This window comes from Rhinolophus sinicus, chromosome 17, assembly GCF_057876585.1.
Source record: "Rhinolophus sinicus isolate RSI-liver-muscle chromosome 17, RSI-T2T, whole genome shotgun sequence".
NCBI classification, from domain to species: domain Eukaryota; kingdom Metazoa; phylum Chordata; class Mammalia; order Chiroptera; family Rhinolophidae; genus Rhinolophus; species Rhinolophus sinicus.
The window spans coordinates 196,487,416-196,513,117 of NC_142517.1; the positions used below are offsets into that span (position 1 = coordinate 196,487,416).

At 48.9% G+C, this 25,702-nt stretch overlaps 1 protein-coding gene across 19 annotated transcripts in view; it reads right to left on the minus strand.

Annotated features, from left to right (window-relative positions):
* The window catches only part of TNS1 (tensin 1), a 222,684-nt gene that overhangs the window by 150,475 nt on the left and 46,507 nt on the right, over positions 1–25,702 (minus strand). For all 19 annotated transcript variants that reach the window (XM_019717741.3, XM_074312991.2, XM_074312995.2 and 16 more), the window contains exon 3: positions 18,236–18,273. In XM_019717741.3, the coding sequence (XP_019573300.2) occupies positions 18,236–18,273 (38 nt within the window). The remainder of the gene's footprint in view (positions 1–18,235; positions 18,274–25,702) is intronic.

The following is a 25,702-nucleotide window of genomic DNA, read 5'->3' on the forward strand; positions in this document are numbered from 1 at the left end:
CCATCAGAGCCTGAAATAGGCCTGGAGAGGGAGGGGGTTAGTGCCCTGGAGAGGACTGTCTGTTTACCCAGGTTTCTGACTTCTAGGAAAGTGGGTGGGAAAATGATGAGAGACACAAACCTTCCTCTACCAAGCTCTCAGCATCCTGGAGATCCCCACCCATTTTCCTGGCAGCTGAGAGGCCCCAAGGAAGCCCAGGCCCTAAGCAGTCTTGCCTCCCATTCTTGCATCTTCTCTCAGGACCAGGGTCCCGTGTTGAAGACCAGGGTTAAGGGACCCTAATGCATTTGGGGAAAGGAGGGGTTTAGAAGGGGTGTTGGATGTTTAGCGGCACAGAAGCTCTGGCTCCACGCATTTATTAGCTGTGTGAGGTTGGGCGAGCAGCTTGACCTCTCTGAGGCTCGGTTCCCCTCCTCACCACCTCCCCTCCCTGCCCATGCTAAAACTGGAATAATAATAATAGCAACTTCTTCACAAGGCTGTTTTGAGAATTCACTGACATGATCCATGTAATATACTTAGCATGGAAGCTGGTGCCTAATTGCTTAATAGTAACCACCATTATCATCATCATCATTATTATTATTATTATCATTATTAACAATCTTATTTAAGATCCATAGTTGGGCTCTTTGGTATTCAAGGCTCTGATGAGACTGGATCAAGGAAGCTGCAGGGTGGGCAGCAGCCGGCAAGACAAAGGAGGCCAACAGGGGTGAGTGGCAGCAGCCCAATCGCATCCTCTCCAGGAATGCAGTGCCGGCGGCTGGGGGGTGGGGGGCGAGGGGAGATGCCTCGCTGCTGAGGTCAGGCCCTATTCAGAGCTGGCAGGGTATTTATCATCCTCACTAGTGAGGGGAGGTGGGGGAGGTGGGGGAGGTGGGGAAGGAGGGAGATGGGGAGGGGGAGAAGGAGAAGCAGCTGCAGAGGGCAGTGGGAGGGCTGCCCGTAGGGGAGGGACCCACTCCTGTGCTGGGGTCCTGGGAGACCCCCCAGCCTTCCACTAAACCTCAGTGAGTAGGGGCAGGAGTGCCAGCTTTGCACGAAGGAGACCCCCACTCATTGCCCTAGCCAGGACCAGAACATTGTGCATCATTTCCAAAACTCTTCACAGCAGCCCAGCAAGCTAGATGTTATTTTCATTATCCCCGTCTTACAGATGAGGAAACCGAGGCTGGGGCTGGTCAAGCTCACTACCCAAGGATGCTCACTGACACCAGCGCCATCTCCTGCGTCTTGTCACCGCACAGAGCCTGGGCTCACAGAGGTGGATGCAGAGGTGGCGTGAGAACAGATGTGGTCTTCAGGGGGCACAGTTGGCCAGTGCTGTTTCTCCCCAGGTCAGCGCAAGGCAGGCTGGGACTCCAGGATTCACCTGGCAGCGCAGCTCATCGTCCTGCCCCTAGAGACACACATACCACCAGTGCAGGAAGGCTCAGCCCTCTCCTTGCCACACACAGCCACTTCTATTCTTGAGATCAAAGGCTCCCAGCTGCTCCTTCCATCCCCTGGGGCCCCTTCCCTGGCTCCCTACTCCCAGAAGGCAGCCCCTCAGAACTGACCCAACTCCCTCCAGCTGTGTTTTCAACCTGTTCCCTCCTAGATTGTCCTCCACAAGAACGAGAAAATAATCTGGTTACCCTCGGTGATTATGTCTGGTACCCACTCGTCTACTGAAGGTAGAACCACCCTGGGCCTCAGTTTACCCACATGGAAAGGAGGAGGACAGGTGACACACAGGGAGGTAGGAGGAATGCCAAGGCCCCCTCAGCAGGAGAGATCTTTGGGGCTATAGCTGAGGTTTTCCTCTTGCATGACGGCCGCTTACTCCCTAGTTTCCACCTCTCCTTCTCCAATTCTGGAGAAGTAGGGCCTCTCACCTCCGTACCCCCAGCAGCCTAAAAACTTCAGGAACCCTGCCCAGTTAGAGAGCCTCGCTCAGCAGCTGTGACCCCCTGGCAGGGCTGTGGTGGGTGGATAACTGGGATGGAGGGTGAAAATGGTGAGTAAAACAATGGGATCTTTTGGCCCGTTTTATGCTCTGATGGAATTAAAAGGATAAAATCAGTCCCAAAGTGTCTCCCTGCATCTCCAATTATTCTCTACCTGTCCTCACAATATGTTTCTCTCTCTCTCTCTCTGTCTCTCTCTCTCTCTGTCTCTCTCTCTCTCTCTCTGTCTCTCTCTGTCTCTCTCTCTCTCTCTCTGTCTCTCTCTCTCTCTCTCTCTCTCTCTCTCACACACACACACACACACACACACACACACACACACGCAGGCACATGCGCCCACAGCCACAATTCCTGCCTGGGCTCTGTGGTTAACCCACTCTGGTCTCTGATTACCCTCTTCCAAACTGATCAGATCAGAGAGAGGAACTGCCACTGCGAACACCGCCTTCTGGGAAGGGTACCCCAACTGTGTCCCCAGAGGTTGGCTGCTAGCCCTGGTAGGTACCTGTAGGCAAGCCCTGTGGAGGGGGTGTTCCCACTCAGGCTTCCAAGGCAGGCATTTGAAATCCTTCTTCTGATTCCCCCTAACCTCCCCAGAACAATAATGATTCTCCCACTTTACAGGTAAAAGGAGCGATTTGCCCACGTTCTCAGAGAGGACAGGAATCAAAGGTCAAATCTGGAAATTAAAGAGGCCTGGCTCAGAATGGTTACTTCCATCCCAAACAAGCCGGATGGGACCCCTGCTTTCTCCATCCACCCACCCATGTTGACATGTGGAAAGCTAAATGACTTTCACGCTTCCGATAGAATGGGAGTGTGTAAGTGTTAGTTTTCTGTGTCAACTTGGCTAGAATACAGTGCCCACGACTTAATCAAACACTAATCTAGGTGTTGCGTGGAGGTATTTTGTAGATGTGGTTAATAGCTACAATCAGTTGACCTTAAAGTAAATTACTCTCCATAATGTCGGTGGGCCTTATCCAGTCAGTTGAAGAGCAAAAAGGTGAGGTTTCCTGGAGTAGAAATTCTGTCTCAAGACTGCAACACCAAGTCCTACCTGAGTTGCCAGCCTGCCAGCCTCCCCTACAGATTTCAGACTTTCCAGTCCCCTATTGGGTCTGCGTCTCTGGGGAACTCTAATAGGGAGCAAATAAAAGAGGTCAAAAACCATCGACCCAACCAACTTAAAGAAACTCCCTCTCAATGGCCATAGCTGAGTCAATCTGATCCAATAAAAAGAATGATGACATTGGATTATCACCAATAAAATAATGTACATATCCAGGTTCTACAGTGACATAAATAAAAAAGTGAATAAATAAATGAATGAGGAATAAGGGAAAATTCTGTACAGCAGAATTCCAATTAATAAATGTAGAAGGAATGATAGAAATAGAAAACCAAATAAACCCAAATTCAAAAGAACTGATCAGTACTCTTCAGAAGTGCCAAAGTCACAAGAGACCAAAAAAAAAAAAAAAAAAGTGTTGCAATGGAAATGCCGGCCAAATTCTACTAAGATCTGTAGATTAGTTACTAGAATCAGATCAATGTTAATTTCCTGGTTTCGATAATTGCGCAATGGTTCTGTAAAGATGTCAACATTAGGGGAAACCGATCTAAGGGTACATGGAAATTCTTTGTGCCATTTTTGCATACTTTCTGTAAGTCTAAAATCATTTCAAAAAAAGAAAAATTAAGTGGGTCCCAAAGAAGACATAGATTATGGGGTCAGAATGAGAGCCAGAGGACAGGTCAGAATTAAATCCTTAGAAGGGAAAAGGGATTCAGCCTGGGAAGGTCCCTCTGGTGTATCAGGTAATCAGACCACACAAGGGCTACTCAGATGAAGAAGGCAGAAGAGGAAGAATGTAGACTTCTCAGAAGTATAAATAAACAGACCTGACCTAGGGACAAGGTGACACAGGTGGAATACATGGGTATTCCAGCTCTAGGACCATCACCTGGGGACAGCCAGATTCAGCATTCAATGATAATAATAACCATGATGCCACCACCACAGCCCCCGGTGTCACAAATCACCGGCTACCATGCACCAGGAGCTGGAAGCACTCTCCATGTCTAGCTAATTTAATGCTCACCACAACCCTGCAGGAAGGTCTTTGTGACCCCAGTTTATAGATGAGGAAATTGAGAATCGGGGCACTTCAGAAAATGGCCCCAGATTATTCAGCTGTAAGCAGGGGAAGCAGGAAACAAATCCAGTTCTGATTCCTGAGCTCCCAAATCTTAGAACAAAAGAAACGCTGACTGCCCCCAGTCCAACCTCCCCTGCCACAGTGCAAGATGGCTGCTGACAGCTCACCATCTCACAAACAGCCTGGTCCAGCGGGGACTGTTCTAATTGTCTTCCCTGGAGGTGCACGGGGGCTTAGTAATGCAGAACTTCCTCCACATAAGCCGACTGACTACAGCCTCAGTCCTGGGACCCCATTCGCAGGGGAACGAAGATAAAAATTGCTGGTATTTATCTATTGGTCTAAACACTTCATACGTATTCAGTCATTTAATTCTCACAATAACTTTATGAGGCAGGGACTCTTTATGACTCTTACAGATCAGAAACCCAAGTCACAAAAAGGCTGAGCACCTTGCCTGATTACAGAGAGAGTGAGTGTTGAAAAAGAAAAGTCAGACATGGATGGGGGCGGTCTATAACCACACCACCTCTGGTCCCACTCTCCCCTGGAGGCTCTCCCAGAATCTGAGTTCAATTCCCGGGTCCACCACCATCCCGGCTGTGTGAGCACAATGCTCAACCATCTCCGCCCTTTCCTCCTCTGTGCCCTACGGGATTATGTGAATGCCTATCTTTTAGTGTTATTGTAAGGGTTAGATTAAATGGGTCCTGTCTGTGCAAGGATAGAGGATCTTTGTAAACCAGGCACTAATGGTAACATTCAAGCCAGTGTGATTTTTCTGAGTGCAGGAGAGGGCACTGGAGTTTTCCTGCTGTTCCTCCAATCACGTATGACCCACGAGTGACCTTCCTCCTCTGCTTCCTGAACAGAACCCGGTTTGATCCCAGACACCTCTGGACACCCTCGCTTGGGTGCCCTGGCCCAGCAGATGGAAACTGGCCAGGGGGTTAATCTGTGACTTGCTCTGTGCTTCGCTATGCCCCAGGACACACACACCCTCTCCTCCTAATGGTCCCCCACTAACATCCCACCCCGCCTGCTGGCTGCAGGGGACAATGGGCCAAGTCACTCATCAGCCAGGGGCCAGAATGCGCAGAGAGAGGGAGGGTGGCCTCATAGGTCCTGGGCAGAGCAGAGAGGAGGATACAGGGGCCAGCAGGTGACCACAGGGGGCCAGCAAGGGACTTCAGTGGAAGAATCAATGTGGGGGACGGGGTTAAGGGAGTGTGGGCCACGGTCATTCTTGTGGAGCTGGCCAGGCCTGCTGGCTGATAGATTTCTGGGGCACTTAGCTGTCTGTTATCCTTGGGTTTCAGAATAATAGAATTAAGAGTTATCATCTATTGAGAAAGCCAGTCACACACAAGGATTCCACTTATATTTTCTCTAATTCTCACAGCAACCTTGCAAGGTTGGCTGTCATCAATGTCACCATTTTTATACCCATGAGGAAACCATATTTTGGAGGTTGAGTGACTTGTCTGATATAACACAGCTCAGGTAAATGGCAGAGTCAAGATCCACTTGAGCCCAAGGCCAGAGGGGTTCCACCTCTACCAGGCCCCATCTCAGGACATCTAGGGTCTGGAAACAGTTCTAAGTCAGTGGCTTGGAGGCTAAGACTGAGTTGTGGCCTCCAGGAGTGAATGCTGGGTTCTCAGGCAGCATCTCAGGGTCCCCCTCAGGACCAGCAGCTTCTCTCAGGCAAAGGCTGGTGCCTGTAGGGGCAGGGGGCTGCAAGTCCTAGTTGCCAGGCTCACCATGCCCCACGAGAGGGAAGCCCACCTCTCCTCACTCCTCCTGTTTAGTTGACTCCAGCGGGCGCTGCAAACTCCCAAGCTAAAAGCTAAAAGCAGTCAGGGAGGCTAGTGTGGGCCAGGGCTCCAGGAGTCACCGCCTCCCCTCCCAGGCCACTGACAGGGCTCCTGATCTACACTGGCTCTCTGCCCTCCTTGCACCCCAGACACTAGCCCTCACCAGATCCCTCACACTCAGTGGGAAACCACTGGCCTTTGTTCCCCTCCGCATATTTCACCACGTGTCCTCTTTCTACAGGATCCCTGGCTTTCCCTCTCCTTTCTCCCCCTCTGGCTCCATTTCTCCATCTCCCATGTGCCCTTCTCTCCCTGCTCGGGGTTCCCACCCTCCTCCTTACTAACTTGTCCAGTCTCTCAGATGAAGCAAACCACCCCTCCATGTGATGTTTACACAGCCCCAGAGTCAGAACCGCTGAAAAATATGAGACCTTTTGGGAGCTACATTCCAGGAAAATGAGAAGCCAGTCACAGCTCAGTGTCACTTTCTCCCCCAACCTTGCCCCCTTGCTGCAATAGGGAGCAGGGTGTGTGTGTGTGTGTGTGTGTGTGTGTGTGTGTGTGTGTGTGCTTATAACACACTCCAAGCCTACCTATTAACCCCTGAAGGTCCTACATTCTATTACCTCAGAGAGAACTTTAAGAAGATTGGGGGCAGGGGGAGTGGTTATTACAACTTCTTGCAAATTTTTATAGAGCAGAGAGAAAATGGCTTCCAACTCAAGACTGACCTCATCCTGGAGCCCCACCCCAGAAGAACCAGGAGAACAGAGGCCAGAGGAACCAGGGGCTTCTGGGCCCTGGACTCAGTGGAGTTGAGGAGGCAAACACATGCTACTCAAGTGCTGTCAGAAACCCCAGCATCAGAATCACTGGGAGTGTTAAATAATAATGCAAGTGACTGGGGCCAAGCCCAGATCCACTGAAGCAAAGTTGAGGGTGGCAGGGATATACTTACTGGGCTCACCAGGTGAGACTGAAGCCCACTGACAGGTGATGCAAAGGAATGATGATTCATGGCTCTTCCCCTTAGAAAGCAGAAAACGAGCCATAGCAGCAGAAAATAGAGCACCTAAAGTGGAAAAGGCAGGTCCTCTGCTATAGTGAGAACCCACTAGGCTTTACAGCCAAGCACTCAGATCTGAGCTGGAACCCCAGGTTCACTCCCTGCTAGCTGCAAGACTGGTGCAAGGCGTTTCATCTCGGTTTTCTCATTTGACAGTGCGGCCAATTACATCTGCTTTATGTGTGAGACGAGTATCAAGTAGTCACCATGAGGAGGACACTCAATAAACAGTGGCTATAAACAAAGCAATGACAATGGAAAATGCTGTAAGAGTAAGAGAGAAAGTAGGTTCTTTGAAAAGGTCAACAAAGTTGACAAACCTTTAGCTAGACTGAACGAGAAAAAAAGAGAGAAGACTCAGTTACTAGACTCAGAAATGAAAGAGCGGACATTACTACTGACCTTACAGAAATCAAAAGAATTTTGAAAGACTACTACCGTATGAACAATTGTATGTCAATAAATTAGATAACTCAGATGAAATGGACAAATCCATAAAAAGATACCAAGTACCAAAACTGACTCAAGAAGAAATAGAAAATCTGAATAGACCTATAACAAACACAGAGATTGAATTAGCAATCAAAAAAATACCCACAGGGCCGGCCTGGTGGCTCAGGCGTTTGGAGCTCCGTGCTCCTAACTCCAAAGGCTGCCAGTTTGATTCCCACATGGGCCACTAGGCTCTCAACCACAAGGTTGCCGATTCAACTCCTCGTGTCCCGCAAGGGATGGTGGGCTCCGCCCCCTGCAACTAAGATTGAACACGGCACCTTGAGCTGAGCTGCCTCCCGGATGGCTCAGTTGGTTGGAGCTCGGGCTCTCAACCACAAGGTTGCCAGTTCGATTCCTCGACTCCCGCATGGGATAGAGGGCAGCGCCCCCTGCAACTAAGATTGAACACGGCACCTTTAGCTGAGCTGCCACTGGACTCCCGGATGGCTCAGTTGGTTGGAGCAAGTCCTCTCAACCACAAGGTTGCCAGTTCAATTCCTCGACTCCCGCAAGGGATGGTGGGCTGCGCCCCCTGCAACTAGCAACGGCAACTGGACCTGGAGCTGAGCTGCGCCCTCCACAACTAAGATTGAAAGGACAACAACTTGAAGCTGAACGGCACCCTCCACAACTAAGATTGAAAGGACAACAACTTGACTTGGAAAAAAGTCCTGGAAGTACACACTATTCCCCAATAAAGTCCTGTTCCCTTTCCCCAATAAAATCTTAAAAAAAAAAAAAAAAAAAATCAGTTGTATTTCTATACACTGGCAATGAACAATTTAAAATGAAATTAAGAAAAAAATTCCATTTAAAATAGTATCAAAAACAAAATACTTATGAATAGAATTAACAAAAAAAATTCAAAACCTATCGTACTCTGAAAGCTACAAAACAGTGTTAAAATTATAGAAGATCTAAATAAATGGAAAGACATCCTATACTCATGGGTCAGAGGACTCAACATTGTTAAAATGACAATACTCCCCAAACTGACCTACAGATTCAATTTAACCCCCATTAGAATCCCAGCTGGCTGCTCTGTAGAAATTGATAGGCTGATCCTAAAACTAATATGGAAACTTAAGGGGATGCAGAATAGCCAAAAAATCTTGAAAAAGAAAAACAAAGTTGGAAGATACATTTCCCAATTTCAAAACTTACTACAAAGCAACAGTAATTAAAATAGTGTGGTATTGGTGTCAGGATAGACATATCTATCAATGGAATAGAATTAAGAGTCTGGAAATAAACCCTCACATCTATGGTCAAGTGATTTTTGACAAGGTTGCCAGGATCATACAGTGGAGAAAGAATAGTCTTTTCAACAAATGGTTCTGGGACAATTGGATAGGCAAGTGCAAAAGGATGCAGTTGGGCCCTTACCTCCTACCATACATAAAAATTAACTCAAAAGTGGATGAAAGACGTAACTGTAAGAGCCAAAACTATAAAACTCTTAGAAGAAAGCATAGAGGTAAATCTTCGTGACCTTGGATTTGGAAATGGATTCTTAGATATGACACCAAAAGCAGAAGTCATAGAAGAAAAAACAGATAAATTTCACTTGATCTTGAAAATTTTAAAACTTTCATGCTACAAAGTGAAAAGACAATCCACAGAATGGGAAAAAAAATACCTCAAATCATATATCTGACAAGGGACTTGTATCCTCAACATTTACAGAACTCTTAAAAACTCAGTAATAAAAAGGCAACCTAATTTTTTAAATGGGCAAAGAATCTGAATAGAAATTTCTCCAAAAGAGATACACAAGTGACCAGTAAGCACATGAAAAGATGCTCAACATCGTTAGCCATCAGGCAAATCAAATCAAAAACCACAATGAGATACCACTTCATATCCACTAGGATAGCTATAATCAAAAAATTAGATAAGTGTTGAGGAGGATGTGGAGAAATGAGAACCTTCATACGTTGCTGGTGAGAATGTAAAATGGTACAGCTTTGTTATGGGTTGAATTGTGTCGCCCAGAAAAGATATGTCAAAGTCTTGATCTACAGTACCTCAGAATGTAACCTTGTTAGAAAGTTGAGGTGATCAAATTAAAATGAGGTCATGATGGTGGACCTTAATCCAATATGACTGGCATCCTTATAGAAATTTCGAGACACAAAGACAGACAGACACAGAGGGAAGATGATGTGAAGATACACAGGGAAAATACCATGTGAAGACAGAGAATTGGAGTGATCCATCTTTAACCCAAGAAACTCCAAGGATTTCCAGCAAACCACCAGAAGCTAGAAAGAGGCAAAGAAGGATTCCCCTACAGTTTTCAGAGAGCATGACCTGCCCATACCTTGATTTGGGATTTTTAGCCTCCGGAACTGTGAGATAATAAATTTCCGTTATTTTAAGTCACCCAGATTGTGGTACTTTGTTACAACAGACCTAGAAAACTAATATAAACTATGCTGAAAACAGTTTGGCATTTCCTCAAAAAGTTAAACATAGAGTTAGCATGTGACCCAGCAATTCCACTCATAGGTATATACCCAAAAGAAGTGAAAACGTATGTCCACACAAAACTTGTACATGCATATCCATGGCAGCATTATTCATATTAACCAAAAGATGGAAACAATTCAATTGTCCATCAACTGATGAATGGATAAACAAGACGTGGTGTACTCATGCAGTGGAATATTAGTCAGCCATAAAATGGATGTACCTTGAAAACATTATGCTAAGTGAAAGAGCCAGTCATAAAGACAATACATTTTATTATTCCTTTTATATGAAATCTCCAGAATAGGGAAATATGCAGAGACAGAAGACAGATGAGTGGTTGCTTAGGGCCGTAGAAGGAGTCGGGGGATGGTTAGAGGGACTGAGGAGTGATAGCTATAGTGAACGGGGTTTCCTTTCAAGGTGATGACAATATTCTAATATTGATTGATGATGGTTGTACAACACTGAATATACAAAAAAAATCGTTGAATTGTACACTTTAAATGGGTGAGTTGTATGGGAGAGTTGTATGGTATGTGAATTATACCTCAACAAAGTTGTTACAAAAAAAAAAGAAAGAGTGAGAGCGGCCGTTGGCCCCAGAAAGCACCATGACGCACTTGGAACTGTGCTCGGTGCTGACCACGGCAGAAAGGACAGAGATGGGTCTTCAGAAGTGGTAGACCAGCATTTCTCAGATGTGGCTGCAGAGACTCATCTGAGAAGCTTTCATTTAAATCAACTTTATTGAGATATAATGTACATCCAATCCATGCAGCCCTTTGAAGCACGTAGTCCAATGAGTTTGACAAATGTTAAAATGTGCATAACCGGGGTGGCCGGTTGGCTCTGTGGTTGGAGCGCAGTGCTCATAACACCAAGGTCGCCAGTTCGATTCCCACATGGGCCAGTGAGCTGCGCCCTCCTAGATTGAAAAAACGACCACTTGACATGGAGTTGATGGGTCCTGGAAAAACACACTGTTCCCCAATATTCCTCAATAAAAAATTTTTTTAAATATGCATAACTACCACCACAATCAAGATAAAAAACATTTCTCTCACCTAAAAAAAGTTCCCTCACATCCTTTTGCAGTCAGTCTTCCCACCACCCCCAGTTCCAGGAAACTCCTAGTCTGCATTTTGTCACGATAGTTTTGCCTTGTTGAGAATTTCATAAAAATGGAATCACCCGGTACATACATCTTCTTTTGCATCTGGCTTCTTTCGCTCAGCACAATGTTTCAGATATTCATCCAGATGCTATGCATAACAATAGTTCATTTCTTTTTATTGCTGAGTGGTATTCGACTGGACCATTATATCAGAATTTGTCCATCCACGTGTTATGGAATATTCCAGTTTCTCCAGTTTGGGCTACTGTGAATGAAGCTGTTATGACTATTTATGCACAAGTCTTTTTGTGGCCACGTTTCTATTTCTCTTAGGTAAATACCTAGAAGTGGAATTGCTGGGTCACCTGGCAAGGGTATGTATAACTTTTACAGAACGGTCAGACTGTTTTCTGGAACGGTTCTACCATTTGACACTCCCACCACTGGTTGCTACTTCTTAAAATCCCAATGCCTGGGTCAGGCCCCAAACCAATTAAATCAGAATCTCTGGGGACTAGGACCCAGACATAAGTATTTTTAAAGCACCCAGGTGATTCTAATGTACAGACCAGGTCTGACAGGCTGCTACAGATATCAGGAGCCCTGAGGCAAGCAAACAAGCAAAAGACACATTATATTCGCCTGCACAATTTCCTCACTCTTCCTTGATAATGGAGAGAGAGAAGAGAAGCAAAACATACGCAAGTCTCCAGCCTTGACACCAGTACCCTCAGCAAGCTTTGTTGGTCTCACAAATTCTCCCCACCTTTTATAAGTTAGGAGAAGGCAGGAGAAATACAAAATAATAAATATTAGCAACTTTTGACCACTTAATTTTGAGCTTGGTATTCTAGCTGGTTTGTCATTCTCAGTGCTCACAAGAATCCTACAAGATAAGTCCTACTATAATTACCCCATGTTACACATGCGGAAACTGGGGCTCAGAAAGGTGAAGTAACTTGCCCAAGGTCACACAGCCAGTTATTGACATAGTCAGGATTTAAACTCAACATTCTGTCTCCAAGGCCAAAGAGCTTACACATGCCACTGGTCTCAGAGCAGTTGATGAGTCCCGGGGCCATGAACCTCCCCCAACACAGCTATTCTTAGTAGCAGGAGAATACAACAAGCCTCCAACACAACTGTGAAGGAAGGCTGCAGGTGTGTTTATGAGAGAGCAGGAAAGGTGATGTGTAATGTGACTGAAAGGTGGGGGTTAATTATGGGATTTCCTTTCCTTTCAAGCTTAAAGAATGGGATTTAAACCCCTTCGGTACGGGGGAGACCAAGTTATCGCCGCAGCCTCCCCACTCCCTTCACCTGTTGCTTAGGACAGGGGGGTGCAGAGTCTGGGAAGAGGGTAGGTGAGAAATTGCTGCCCAGAGGCTGAGGGATGCCTGGTCAAAAATTCATGTCTGGTCCTTTCATTTAACTCTTACCTGACCTGGGATGGACAATCGGCATTTTGCTGGAAGGAGCTGCTCTTGTCAGCTGGGACTAGTCTTTCAAAACAAGGGGGCAAATCAGGAGTTAAAAAAGCATTTCTCAAAAACGTATCTGGGGATTAGAGGAAACAGTGTGGGCTATGCAGGTACTCTGTATTAGCTTTTGCAACTTCTCTGTAAATCGACTCTAAAATTAAAAATCTCCTTAAAATCATAAATACATGACTAAATAAACTGTACTGACTGGAGGTTGTGGAATCATAGTGGGTGAGCGAAGAGAAAAGCCAAAGAGAAGAAAATCTACTGTGTATATACACACTGTGCATGTGCTAAAATAAAAGTGGAAGACAAATCCTGGACCATTCATTTTAAATCCCCAACAGGAGAGAAATAATTGGGGCCAGATAAGAACCCCTATGTGACATAAGGGTGGGAACTAAGGGAGGCTTAGAACTTGCTTCCTTCAGGAGATTTAGGAGGAGAGCGGGGGAGCGGGGTGCCTGAACCGGCCCCTTTTCTCTATTCATCTGTTTCTCTTGCTCGCTCACATTCTCTATTCCCTTCTCACCTGTTCCCCACCCATTTATCCCAGGACAGTGCCAGAATTGTGCAGAAGGCCACTGTGCCCAGATGCCCTCATCCAAGGTGGTTACCCTCCCTGTACCTCAATTTCGGATCTATAAAATGGGGTTACCATGAGCCTTGCCCACCTCACAGAACTGAGAAAGTCAGTGGAAACATTTTGTGTATTACCAAGTTCCGTGTAGACACAGGTGATTCAATATTCAGAGCAGGTCTATTCATAACAGCCCAAAACTGGAAATAGCCCAAATGGCAATCAACAGTGGAATGGATAAATAAATTGTGGTTGATTCAACACAGGGAATACAACATAGCAATAAAAAAGAATGAACCACTGCAACCCTCAAGAACACAGATGAGATGAGCCTCCCGGACCTAATGTTGAGTGAAATAAGCCAGACGCAAGAGTAAACATCCTGTACGATTCAAGTTATATGAAATTCAAAAGGAGGTAAAATGAATCTCTGACGGTACAAGTAAGAATAGCAATTACTTTGGGGGATGTTGACTTTGAGGGGAGTACATGGGCTGCTTCTGGAGTGCTGGAAAAGTTCTAGATTTTCATCTGGTTCATATATATGTACTAATTTATCAATTTGTGTTCTTGATAGTGTGTGAGTTAGACCCCAACTAGAAAATGTAAATGACTAGAATTACTATTTGGAGCATACCTGTGTCAGGAGATAAAGGGCTTTTGGGAGGGGAATTAAAAAATGGTTTCACTGTTCCTTCTTTCCTGCTCTCATTTGCTCCCTGCCCCAGCCTCTCCCTAAATAGGAAACTCATGTTTTTCAACATTCCTTTATACCTTTCCTTCACTCCTTCATTGGAACCCCTACAATGGGCCAGGCACTCTTAGAAGCTGAGGATGCACTATACCTATCTACCCTTATTTGTGCAATAAACATGTATTTAACATCTACTCTGAGCTGAGAACTGAGGCCTCTCCTCTACCAGCACTGAGCATTTTCTCTCAAGCAGGCAAGTGGCAAGGAACTGGGCACAGAATATCTGGGCTCCTTTCCAGTCTTCGTTTGTGGTTCCAAAAAAGGAGAAAGGTGCCATATGCAAATTAGTGCCATAGGCCATATAGTGCCGATTGCACTATATGCCAATGTGCAATTAATCCTCTACAACCCAACTCACATAGCTGGAGGGCAGCAGAGGTAGAGTTTAAACCCAGGTGTACCTGATTTCCAACTCTGTGGCCTCCCGGGAGCCAGGTCAGCATAGCTCTCTCTGGGCATCGATGGCCATCAGCCTCCAAGATGGTGCCCATTGATTCTTGCCTCAGGTATTTATGCCCTCATATAGGCCCCTCCCACACTCAGTGGGGATGACCTGTGTAACCAATAGAATATTGTAGAAATAACAGTGTTTGTCTTCCAAGGCTAGTATATAAAAGGGATTGTGGCTTTCGCCTTGCTCCTTCTTGAATCACGCACTCTGAGGAAGCCAGCTGCCATGTCATGAGGACACTCAAGCAGCCCTATGGAGAAGTCCATGTGGCAAGAAACTGAGACCTCCTGACCACAGCCAGCCCCAACTTGCCTGCCGCACAAGTGAACCACTTTGGAAGCAGATCCTCTAGCCCCAGTCAAGCCTTCAGGTGACTGCAGCACAGCCGACATCTTGACGGCTACTCCTTGAGAGACTCCAGGCCAGAATCCCCAGCTAAGGCCCTCCCAAATTTCTGACCCACAGAAACTGTATGAGATAATAAACGTGTGTTGCTGCTTTAAGTTATTAAATTTGGGGGTACTTTGTTACATTGTATTGCTACGTATAAATATTACAGCCCCTCTCCGAGCCATGAGTTCATGCTGCAGGAAGAGTCTGGAAGGTGGGAACTGAAGGCACCCAGAACCAGCCACTTACTGGAGGGGTGTCCAGAGTAGAATGAATTTTAAGAGGATAGGAGAGGAATCAACCTCCGCAAGAAATCCCCAGTGTGTGGGAGAACTGTGAAATAAGAGACCAAGCAAAGCAGAAATCCTGGCACCTCCTTCCTAGAAATTTCTCACACACTTCATCCATCTCAGTCCAGTAAATGGAACCACGTGCACCCCGTCACTCTGGCCAAGAACCTAGGAGTCATCCTTGAGCCCATTCTCTTTCTCACACCCAACATCCCATCCGTCAGCCAGGCTCTGGGCTCTACCCCAGAATGCATCCCAGACCTGGCCCCTTCTCACAACCTTTCCTGTAAGTGCCACGGACGAATCCACCAGCCTGTCTCACCTGGGCAACATCAGTGGCATCTTGGCCCATCTCCCAGTCCCTGTTCAAGGTAGAGATCAGATCGTGTCTTTCATACTCAAAAACCCTCCAGGGCTCACAACTCTCCAGCATGCGGCCTTCTTTCAAGCCTGAAAAGCTCCTATCACCTCAGGGCCTTTGCATTTGCTCTTTTCATCTCTCAGATCATCATGTAACATCAGTTGGGTCTCATCTTACACAATACTTCCTCTGAGAAGTTTTCCTAGGCCACCAGGGCCTAATCCCTCTCTAACCCACTGCTCTAACTCATTTCCTTACGTGACATATTTGCCTATTTGTTGCCTGTCTCCCCTACTAGAATGTCAGCCCCATGAGGCCAAAGGCCTTGTGTGTGTTATGCACCTAGAACAGTGTCTGGCACATGGAAAATGCTCAGTAAACATTTGTTTAATGAGTCCTGTCTCAAGGTAGGGGGATGGTTGAGGGGACCTTCAAGTTGACCTGGTTATAAAACCCAGAGAACAGAGCTCTGCTGTGTGCTGTGGGGCTCACACTGCCCTTCCCAGCAAGAGGAAAAGGCAGAGCAAGAGTAAGAGTTGCTGTGGTTTATGGGAAGACTTGCCAGCTGGGTGGGGCTCACACCACCAATGGGTCCCATTTCCTATAGAGGAAAATGTTATAGCAAGCCCCATCTGTCTGCCCGGCCACTGCCCTGCCAGTCCACCGCTCCCCTCCTGGTTGGCCTTGGCTGGGTACAGCATATTCCTGCAGCCTGGTGTATCCTGAGCCCCCAGCATGTGCCAGAATTGCCAGGCAGTCACACCCCCAGAAGTCACCTTTAGCATCCCTGTTTCCAGAGAGGAGGCAGCTATACAAAGGCCACCTTCTGTCCCACCACTTGGTGTCTCTGGGTCCCCCCATTGGCCCTACTCAACCCTTCACTGCCAGAACGTTCATCCCTTTATTCCATCTAACTGTATCTACTACTGCAAGAAAGGAAGGCAAAGGGGAAGGGGCAGGTAGGATCAAGCAATCTCAGCTGGTAGGCAAGGAGAGAGAGTCAAAGGGAAGCACAAAGACCCAGGGACAGAAATAAGTGAGGAACTACACTGTGAGATCTTAGGAAAGTTATTCAAACTTTGGGTGCCTTGGCTTCCGTATTTGTAAAACAACAGGATTTTTCAGCCCATTTTCTGCTCTGATGGAATTAAAAGAATAAAATCAGATAATGTGCTGAAGTGCTTTCTAAGGCCTGGGGCACTGTACAAATGTTCGTTGTTATTAAGAGAAACAGGTGCAGGAAGGAAGGTTGGGAGGGGGTGGACTGGGGAGAAGCAAGAACACTGCAAGGTTCTGGGGTGAAGGATGGAAAAAGTCTGCTCTGGATGAAGAGAACAATGAGGGAGTTGGAGGGAAAAGCAGAAACTCATTCTCCACTTGGAGACAAAACAGCTGAGGGAGTCAGCAAAGTAGAAGACAACGCGAGGGCAGGCTGTACAGACGTGCCCACTGCGAGCCAGGCCCCTGCCCCCTGCACTAGGAAAGCACTCCAACCTGGAGTTTACAGGTGGGGAGATGCCCCCAGCAAGGCTGTGTACTTTGCTTGAGCAAGGTCACCCAGCAGGAAATGGATTCCCTTGTAGACCTGCCTGCTCCATCAGCACCCTTTTCTGAGGTAACATTTGGCCCTTGGAACGACCAATTGATAACAATCAATTGCTATGTTTCTGAGCACCTACCATGCATCAGGCACTTCCCATACATTATCCCAACTCATTCTCATAATAATGTTTTCTTAGTCCCATATCCTTGAGGATGAGATGGAGGCTCAGAGAGGTTACATGACTTGCCCAAGGCCACCCAGCAAGTAGAGCATGAGATGCACCAGATCCAGGGGCTCAACGGCTCAATGCTCCTTTTTGAAGCATCCTCCCTCCTCTTTGCATTCACTGAACTCCTTCCTGGAAAGATCAAGTGTTAACAGCAAAAGTAGGGGTGAGAGGGCAGGAGGGATAAAAGCAATAATAGGGACAGTGCAGAGATTGGCTGCATATGAAAGGTGAAAGCCAAGCATTTTCACCTCCAGAGAGTTAAGCCCATCTGACAGAATAATTTCCTTCCCAAATAATCCTTCATAATCCATCCCCCGCCCTTACTCCAAGAAGCCACCACCAGCTGATCCATCACTCCTCTGTCCTGGCCTGAAAAGATGCAGCATGGGTCCAGCCAGCCTGGCCAACCAGGACCCAACAATCCCTCTGGTCTTCTTGCCTCAGTTTTCCTCTCCCACCAAGACCAGCCAGGAAACACTGATGGGGAACCTGAGGACCAAAGTGGGACCTAGCCAATAAAGAGAGTAGGATGGCAGTTCAGGAGGTTCCCCGTGGAGCGTGACCTTGACTTTGGAATCTTTAGTCCCTAATCCACACTTGCCCTCCTATCCCCTCTGTGTCCTGGTCCTGTGGCTGTGGCCCCATCCCGACTTTTTCTAAACTGCACAAATCGGGCCAACCAGGGCTCTGTGCGGCCCGCAGGATAATTGAACTGCATCCCCCTCCCCCTCCTACCCCCACCCCTTGAAAACTAGGGGAAATACCTTCAAAGGCCCCTCTCTCGGAGATCGTCCCCGCCAGCCACCTCCAGAAGACATCGAAACTTTGAGCCGTGCTCCCCAGCCCATCCCCCGTTGCTCCCTCACCCTGCCCCCCGGCCCTCGCCTTCACCTTGACCTGAGGCCGATCTACGGCCGAAGCTTTGCATAAACAAAGAGAGGAGGAGGGGACGACCCGGGCACTGCCCCCGCCCCTCCGGCGCGCCCCCACACACACTCCAGTCCCACGACCCCAAGCCCGTCTCGTCCCCAAGCCCCCACCCCCCTCAAGGGCCAGTTGGCCCGCGGCCCCTTACCTTGGCCTGGCATTTCCGATGACAGGAGAAGCTGCAGACTGCAAGAGGGCGAGATACAGAAAGAAAGTTTAGCCGCGAGGTATGAAATGGAAACTCCGGCGAAATCTCCTCCCACCCCGCCCGCAATCGCGCTTGGGAGGGAAGGAGGGACGCAGAGAGGAGGGGGCGGAGGGGGCGGCTGCCGCAACTCCCCGGGGCCTGCGGGGCGGGAACGACGGGGATTGCGGACCCAGAGCCGGGCATGCACTGAGCCCCCATTGCCAGCGCCCCTCCAGCTGGCTGGGGACGGTGGGAGGAGCAGGGGAGAGAAGGGGACTGCGTCCCCACACTGGATCCTTGCCAGGGGCCGAGGTGGCCCGACCCAGGCCCCACTTCAGCCGCTCCAAGGAATAAGGGGGGCTTTCTCCCCTTACACACACAACAGGCAGGCAGCTGGCACCTGGGAGCCACCATCATACTCACTGTCCCCCAGAGAGAGACGCACAGACCCATTTCATAGTCCAGCAGAGAATCATGCACACACACATATACATTTACACCCAGACACACACACAGACACTCACTCATAACCACTTACACTCATACACTCAGCCGTATATGAACTCAGCCATACACACATATAGCCTCACACATGCACACCCATGCCCAAGGAGAAACCTCTGGCGGGGGCACCAACACACACACAATTTCATGGGAGACCCTTAGAGTGCAGCCTGACACAGACCTGTGGACAGATGTTCACACAGACTCACAAACTGCACATGCATGGCTTGAAACACACACACACACACACACACACACACACACACACACTCTCACAGGACTTGCTACTCCCTCCCACTACCAGAAGCTGGAATCAAATTTCCTAAGGGGTCCCCACAGCCTGGAATGTCCTAGCCCTGCACGCCCCACCCTCAGGGCCCTCCACCTAAGGACTTGGTGGTCCCCTCCCACCCACCAGGTCCCATAGATGGGGTGAGGGGTGCTAGAGCTGAGTTCCTGCACGGAGTAGGCCTTGTTGGCTCCCCAGGGCCTGCAGAGGCGTGTGGGTTGGGAGCACTGGGAAAGGGGGACACTCTAAGGCTTCTGCTTTGTGGGAATGGGGGTTGGGGAGAAGCTGGGAGGCATACTGGGTGGAGTCTGGGATGTGACCTTGGCCACTGGCCCTAGCCTGGGACCTTGTTCTTCCAGAACCTAGTCCTGGCCCCAGCTCAGTCCTGTGACTCAGCTGGTGCTGAACAAGGCTTTCCTGACCCCACCAGCCAGCCAGCCAGCCAGCCAGCCCAGCTCAGGGACTTCTCCACCCCTGGCCACTCCACCCCCAGTTACCAGGACATACCCACCCCTGGCCACCCAAGTCAAATCATGCCCATCTGGCTAGGCTCTCTGTTTCTCTGTCTCCCCCACCCCCACTACCCCAGGTGGCAGCTCCCCTCCAGAAGGTGTTTCCACTCTGACAGCCGCAGCCTCCCCAGCCCCACCCCCATTCCTTCTTTTCTGGCCTTGGAATGTGGAATTCAGAAAGCCTCTGGCCATGTGGCCTGAGCTTGGAAGGCCCTTCCAGCCAGGCAGGTCCCCCACTAAGCCACTGCCTCCAGACAGAGGGACCATTCCCCTTCCTCTGCTAATCAAACCCCAGGCCTTCCAGAATAAGTCCTGGGCTCTCACTGTTCCCTAGCTTCTTGAAGAAGAAACGAAGGCTGTCTCTATCACCAGAGTGCACACTTTCCACCACAACTTTGGTTCCTACCGTTGTAGACTCCTTCAAGATCTCTTTCTCTCTCTCTCTCTCTCTCTCTCTCTCTCTCACGCACGCACGCACGCACACACGCACGCACACACACACACTACATAGTGCCAGGTACACAGTAGAGGCTTAATAAATGTTGGCTGAGTTGGACATGACTGAAGATCTCTCCGGGAGTGTATGTGCACCCCCATTTAATCATGCCCACCACACTCTTTTTCGGAGCCACACCCTCCCCCCAGCATTTTATATCCAACCACAACAGCATCCCTGTGTCTGCTCCGGCCTCCCAACCCGTCTAGACACTAAAAGGACAATGGGAGCCAGGACTCCATCTCCCTCCAGCATCATACTTCATACTTCTGACAGTTCCCAATGCACTAAGCGCTTTCCTACGTCCAGGCGCTTGCACTTGCTGTTCTGGTTGCCTGGAAAGCTCTCCCTCCCCTCAGCTCTCCACTGTTCACCGAGTCAAATCTTTCCTCTACTTCCGGAATCCCCTGAAAGCCATCTCCTCAAAGAGGCTTTGCCTGACCATCCACATTACAGTAGGCTCCCCCATTATTCTTTCTCAGCAGCGCCCTGATAATTTCCTTCTTATCTGAAGTCATCTGGGGTAATTCTTGCTCACGTACGTATAGTATATCTCCTCATACCAGACTCATGAGGGCAGGGAGCATGCCTGTCTTACTGACACCATCCCCCTAGTAGCTAGAACAGTGTCTGCTCCAGGCCCACAGCACCAAACAGCATCTTTGTGCAAATGAGATAAAGTCCCACCCTCTGGGCAGACCAGCTCCATGGACACACAGCTGAGTACAGTGTCTTTGTGGGAACAGCAAGAAAGTTTCTCCAGGTGGACTCAGCCACGTACCTGGGTACATGGCTTGGTGAGAAAAGCATGGGCTGATTCCAGAGCTCTCTTGAGGAGGCACCTTTGGCAGTGAAGGGCCTGCATGACCACACAGTGCAGCCCTGCCTGTCACACAGTGGGCAGGCACTCACTGGGCACTTGCAGGAGAATGAGGTGAGTGCTCCCTGCATGCTGGAATGCAGAGCTTGTCCTTGAAAGCTCTTCAGTGGGAATGAAGGAAGACCTCCTTCAGCCCCCAGCCCAGAAGACAGAAGCTCAGCAAACTGAACTCAAGTGGCAGACGCAGACAAGCCCAGGAGGATAGGTTTTTGCACCTTCAGAAGCACCTGGCCCCAGACCCCAATATGCCCTCTTGCCTTGGGTCCCCTCCAGGGAGGCTGCCTTTACTACCTTAGTCACCTTTCTCAGGTCTTCTCCCACAGAACAGTATTTCCTACTCTCTAATGTGAGTCTTCCTGCTGTAATTTGGAACGTGGCCACGCCATTCTGCTGGCTTCTTATTCCCCAGATCAGTGGCGCATTCAAATGTGTTACAGAAAGGGAAATTGTAGCAGCCAGCCTCCAGGGTGGCCCTGGTATTTCTCACCTCCTGGTATACACACCCTTCTGTAGTCCCCTCCCACGGTGAATCAGGCTGGTTTATGTACCCAGTCAGATATTGTAGAAATGATGGTGTGTGATTTCTGAGGCTAAGTCATCAAAGGCATTGTGGCTTCAGCCTTGGTCTCTTGGATCACTCCCTCTGGAAGAAGCCAGTTACCATGTCATGAGGACACTCAAGCAGCCCTATGGGGAGGGCCATGTGGTGAACAGCTGAGGCATCCTGCCACCAGCCAGCACCAATTCAGCTGGCACATGACAAAGCCCCCTGGAAGTGGATGCCCCAGCTGCAGTCAGGACCTCAGATGACTGCAGCCCTGGCTGACATCTCGACTGCAACTTCATGGGCACCCAGCGTCCAGCCCCCCCACCCCAAGTCACTGATGAATCCCTGACACACAGAAACTAACTGAAGTAATAATTTTGTATTTATTTTAAACTGCCAAGTTTTGTGATAATTTGTTGTGCAGCTACAGATAACTAATACAAAACCAGGACACGGGATCCCTCAGAAAGCAAGAAGCCCAAAGGGAACTGAGACAGGAGCCCATCTCCCGGGTCCTTCCTGGCTCCCTGGGTACATGCATGCTCCTCTCTGTAACTCCTTCTTTCCTTTCGTCACCCTACCAAGCAATTAGTCATCCATCATGGCCCACAAAGTAACTCCAATGACACTGTTGAATCTCAACCTTCCTCCCCAGCCTGCCACCACTACACCACTTCAGACCAAGGGTCCTTCCACCGGCCTTGGCCCCTTCAATCCACAGTCACAGACCATTCTCAAGGGCAAACTGGTCACATCACCCCCTGCTTAGAAAATTCTGTCCAGCTCCTCAGTATACTTATAAGGCCCTGCATAGCCTGGTCTTGCCTCCACCTCCAGCTGCTACCCCAAAGATATCTATTCTTACCACACCAAACTCCCCAAACAGACTTTGAGTCTGCAAGGAGCAGGTCTGGAATGATGAACTCATAAACATCCTTCAAGGCCCAATTCAAAATGCCCCTCTCTGAATAATCAGGCATTCCAAAATGGTCCCTCCCTTCTCTGTGCTCCCAGACTCTTCAGGTCACACCCCTTGGAAAGCTCTTGTCCCCTGAGAGGACTTTATGATGTGTTCTCCCTCATATCCAACTGCTTCTCTAAGGCGGAAAGGGAGGTCCTGTCCAACTTTGCAGCTTTGTATCCTGCCCCTTCCCCTAGCTCAGGGTCTGACATACAGGTGGGGCTCAATAAACGTGCAATAAATTCAAACTGGAATGATTCTCCCTAGCCTAAACCCCTTGGACCAGGGCTGACATTCCGGGACAACAGAACACACCGCAGCGAGGGTGGATGAGCCCTCCTGTTCAGCCCCAGCCCTGCTGGGAGAGGGCAAGGAGGGCCCGTGGTCAGTGCTTCCTGACAGTTTCAGTACAAACACACTTATGCTCAAGCCTGGTGAGGGGTTGGGGAAACTGAGTTCATTGATTCTTCATCCATTCACCCATGGGTCCTGCTCTCCATCTACCCACTAACCTCCTGCATGAAGGCCCGCACTCACAGCTCGGATGCTGGTCGCGCTCTGGCTCTGTGACCTGGGCAGGTTACTTAACCACTGTGAGCCTTCATTTCCTCATCCACACAATGGGGGGCATAATAGTATCTACCTCACTGGGTTGTGGTGAGAATTAAACGAGTTAATATACGCGGTTGGCTCAGTCTGCTCTCTGTACTGGTTTGCAACTAGCTGCAGGATCTTCAGCGTCTTCGTCATGTTGTTATTTCACGGAAGAGCCCCCATCTCCTCGGCAGGAGACCTGGGTTCCAGTCCTGGCTGCTGTCACGTAGCTGTGTGACATGAAGTAACTCACGCCCCCTCTCTGGGTCTCAGACTCCAGCTCAGCAAAGAAGGCAGTGCACTGGCACCTTCAGGGTGGCAGGGCTTGCACCCGTGTCTTTATTAGCTGTCTCAATGTTGAAAACACAAAGACTTATGTTCTTAGTTGGGAGGCCTTTCCAACTAAGAAAGAGCAGCTCTCTCCAGGTCGCTGGGGTTCCCACCACGCCCTGCTGTCTCTCACTCATTTGCCTGCATTTCCCCTGAAGGCCCTTGCGTTTCTGACCCCTGGAATAGATGCTCTCCACACCCTCTTCCAGCTGTGAGGGCCTGTGCTAACCCCAGCCAGTCTCTCCATCAGTCACCACCTCCTTCTTCCTCCCTGCAAGCAAGAAATGGGGAGAAACCCAGGTTCTACCCGGAAAACATCCAAAATGCTGTTGAGGAAACCCCAGCCCTTGGCTGACAGGGATGCCCACTGCACAAGGTACCACTTCTCATTGGGGGGAAGCAAAGGCAGGAATGTCCCAGCCTCCCTCTTCCTGGCGTCCCTCAGATGCCTGAGTCCTCCCAGACACACATCTCAGGATTAACCCCAGGTGAGCAGACCATGGCTTCCCTCAGCTCCCATGGAAGGCAGTGGCCTCTTAAGCCGATGACCCTGCAAAATAAAGCCCTCTTGGAGTGACCTTGTCAAACTAAGAGCCCCACCTCCACCCACAGGTGTCAACACTGCCTCCACACAGTGGGGTCCAGCCAGTGGCTTGAGAGGAGCAGACAGCCCCATAGTGGGGAGGGGTCCATATGTTACCTGCAGGTTGGAGAACTGCACCCCCACCGTCAGCCCTGATCTGGCTCCTGCCTCACTAGGCTCCGCATACTCAGTCCTGGAGTGGCTTCCTGCCTCTCGGGAACACAGGAAGCCAACATTGTTGAGATCTAAATGGCCTTTTCCTCCTGGCCTCGAGTCAGAAAATGAGCACAGAGCCTCGGCGTGCACCTGACCCCGGAGATAAAGGGCCACACGCCCAGCCGGCCTCAGCTCCTTCCCTGGCTGGCAGAGAGACTGGCACAGCCATCCACCTGCCCACCTGGCCTCATGGCCCTGTCCTGCCCTACTTATCTTCATAGCCTGGCCTGGAGGTATATGATGGTTTATATAGTGTCAATTTGGCTAGGCCATGGCACCCGAACATTTGTTCAACATTATTCTAGATGTTTCTGTGAAGGGTTTGTTTGTTTGTTTGTTTGTTTGTTTGGATAAAATTAACATTCAAATCAGTAGACACTAAATAAAGCCATTGCCTTCCATAATGTGGGTGGGCCTCATCCAATCAGTTGATGTCCTGAATAGAACAAAGCAAGAGGGAATCCTGCCAGCAGACTGATCTTGGACTTGAACTGCCACTCTTCCCAGGGTCTCCAGCCTGAAGGCCCACCCTGCAGATTTTGGATTTGCCAAACCTCCACAATCACATGAGCCAATTCCTTATAATAAATATCTCTCCATCCATACATCTTGTTGGTTCTGTTTCTCTGGAGAACGCTGACTATTACAAGGTGTCGTGGGGTGGTCAGGGGAGTGGGCATCGTGTGGCTTACAGTTGGAGCAAGAAGAAACCTTTAGATCATGCCATCCGGTAGTTTTCAAACTTTCATGTTCATAGCCACGCAGATGGATTCTTGTGTGGAATCTCAGTGATATTGGTTAATATTTATTGAATGCTTGCTATGTGCCAGGTTCTGTTCTGAGCACTTTATGTCTATTATCTCATTTAATCTCCACAGTAACCTGAGAAGGAGGTTTGCTGTATGTCCCACTTTAAAAGTGAAGTAACCAAGGCTCAGAGAGGTGACGCAATCTACCTAAGTTCGCATAGTAAGGGGCAGAGCTGGGATTTGAATCCAGGACATCTGAGCCACCATCATGCCTCTTCATATATTTAACTCCTAAAACCAGAACTGCTTTGATGGAAGGGGCAGGGGTTCAAGGTCTCAGCGCCTTAAGCCTTCCCTTGGATTTCCCCCTTTTTCCTACCTTCTTAGGCCCCTAAAGCACCTCCAAAGAACTTTACAACTCCTTTGGAACATGCTTTAGGACCTCTGATCTCGTCCAACCCCTCCTTTAGAGAAATGTGAAAGCCTGGCCCAGAGAGGCTGCGTCTCACCCAAGATCACCCAGTAAGGCAAGACTAGAACTCAGGGTCTTCCTACCTTACAAGGCTTTTGTGAGGACTCCAAGGAGGTCCTCAGACATGAGGGAGAAGCTGGGAATCCCAGGGAAGTAACACAGAAGAAATAGCTCCTGAAATAAGGTTTCTCCAAATCTAACTAGTAAGGGCTTCTGGGTAGGTTTGTCCCATGAAGGGCTAGATTGTCTTCCCAGGTGCATCTCACTCTAGAGAAACTACAAGTGATTGTTCCCA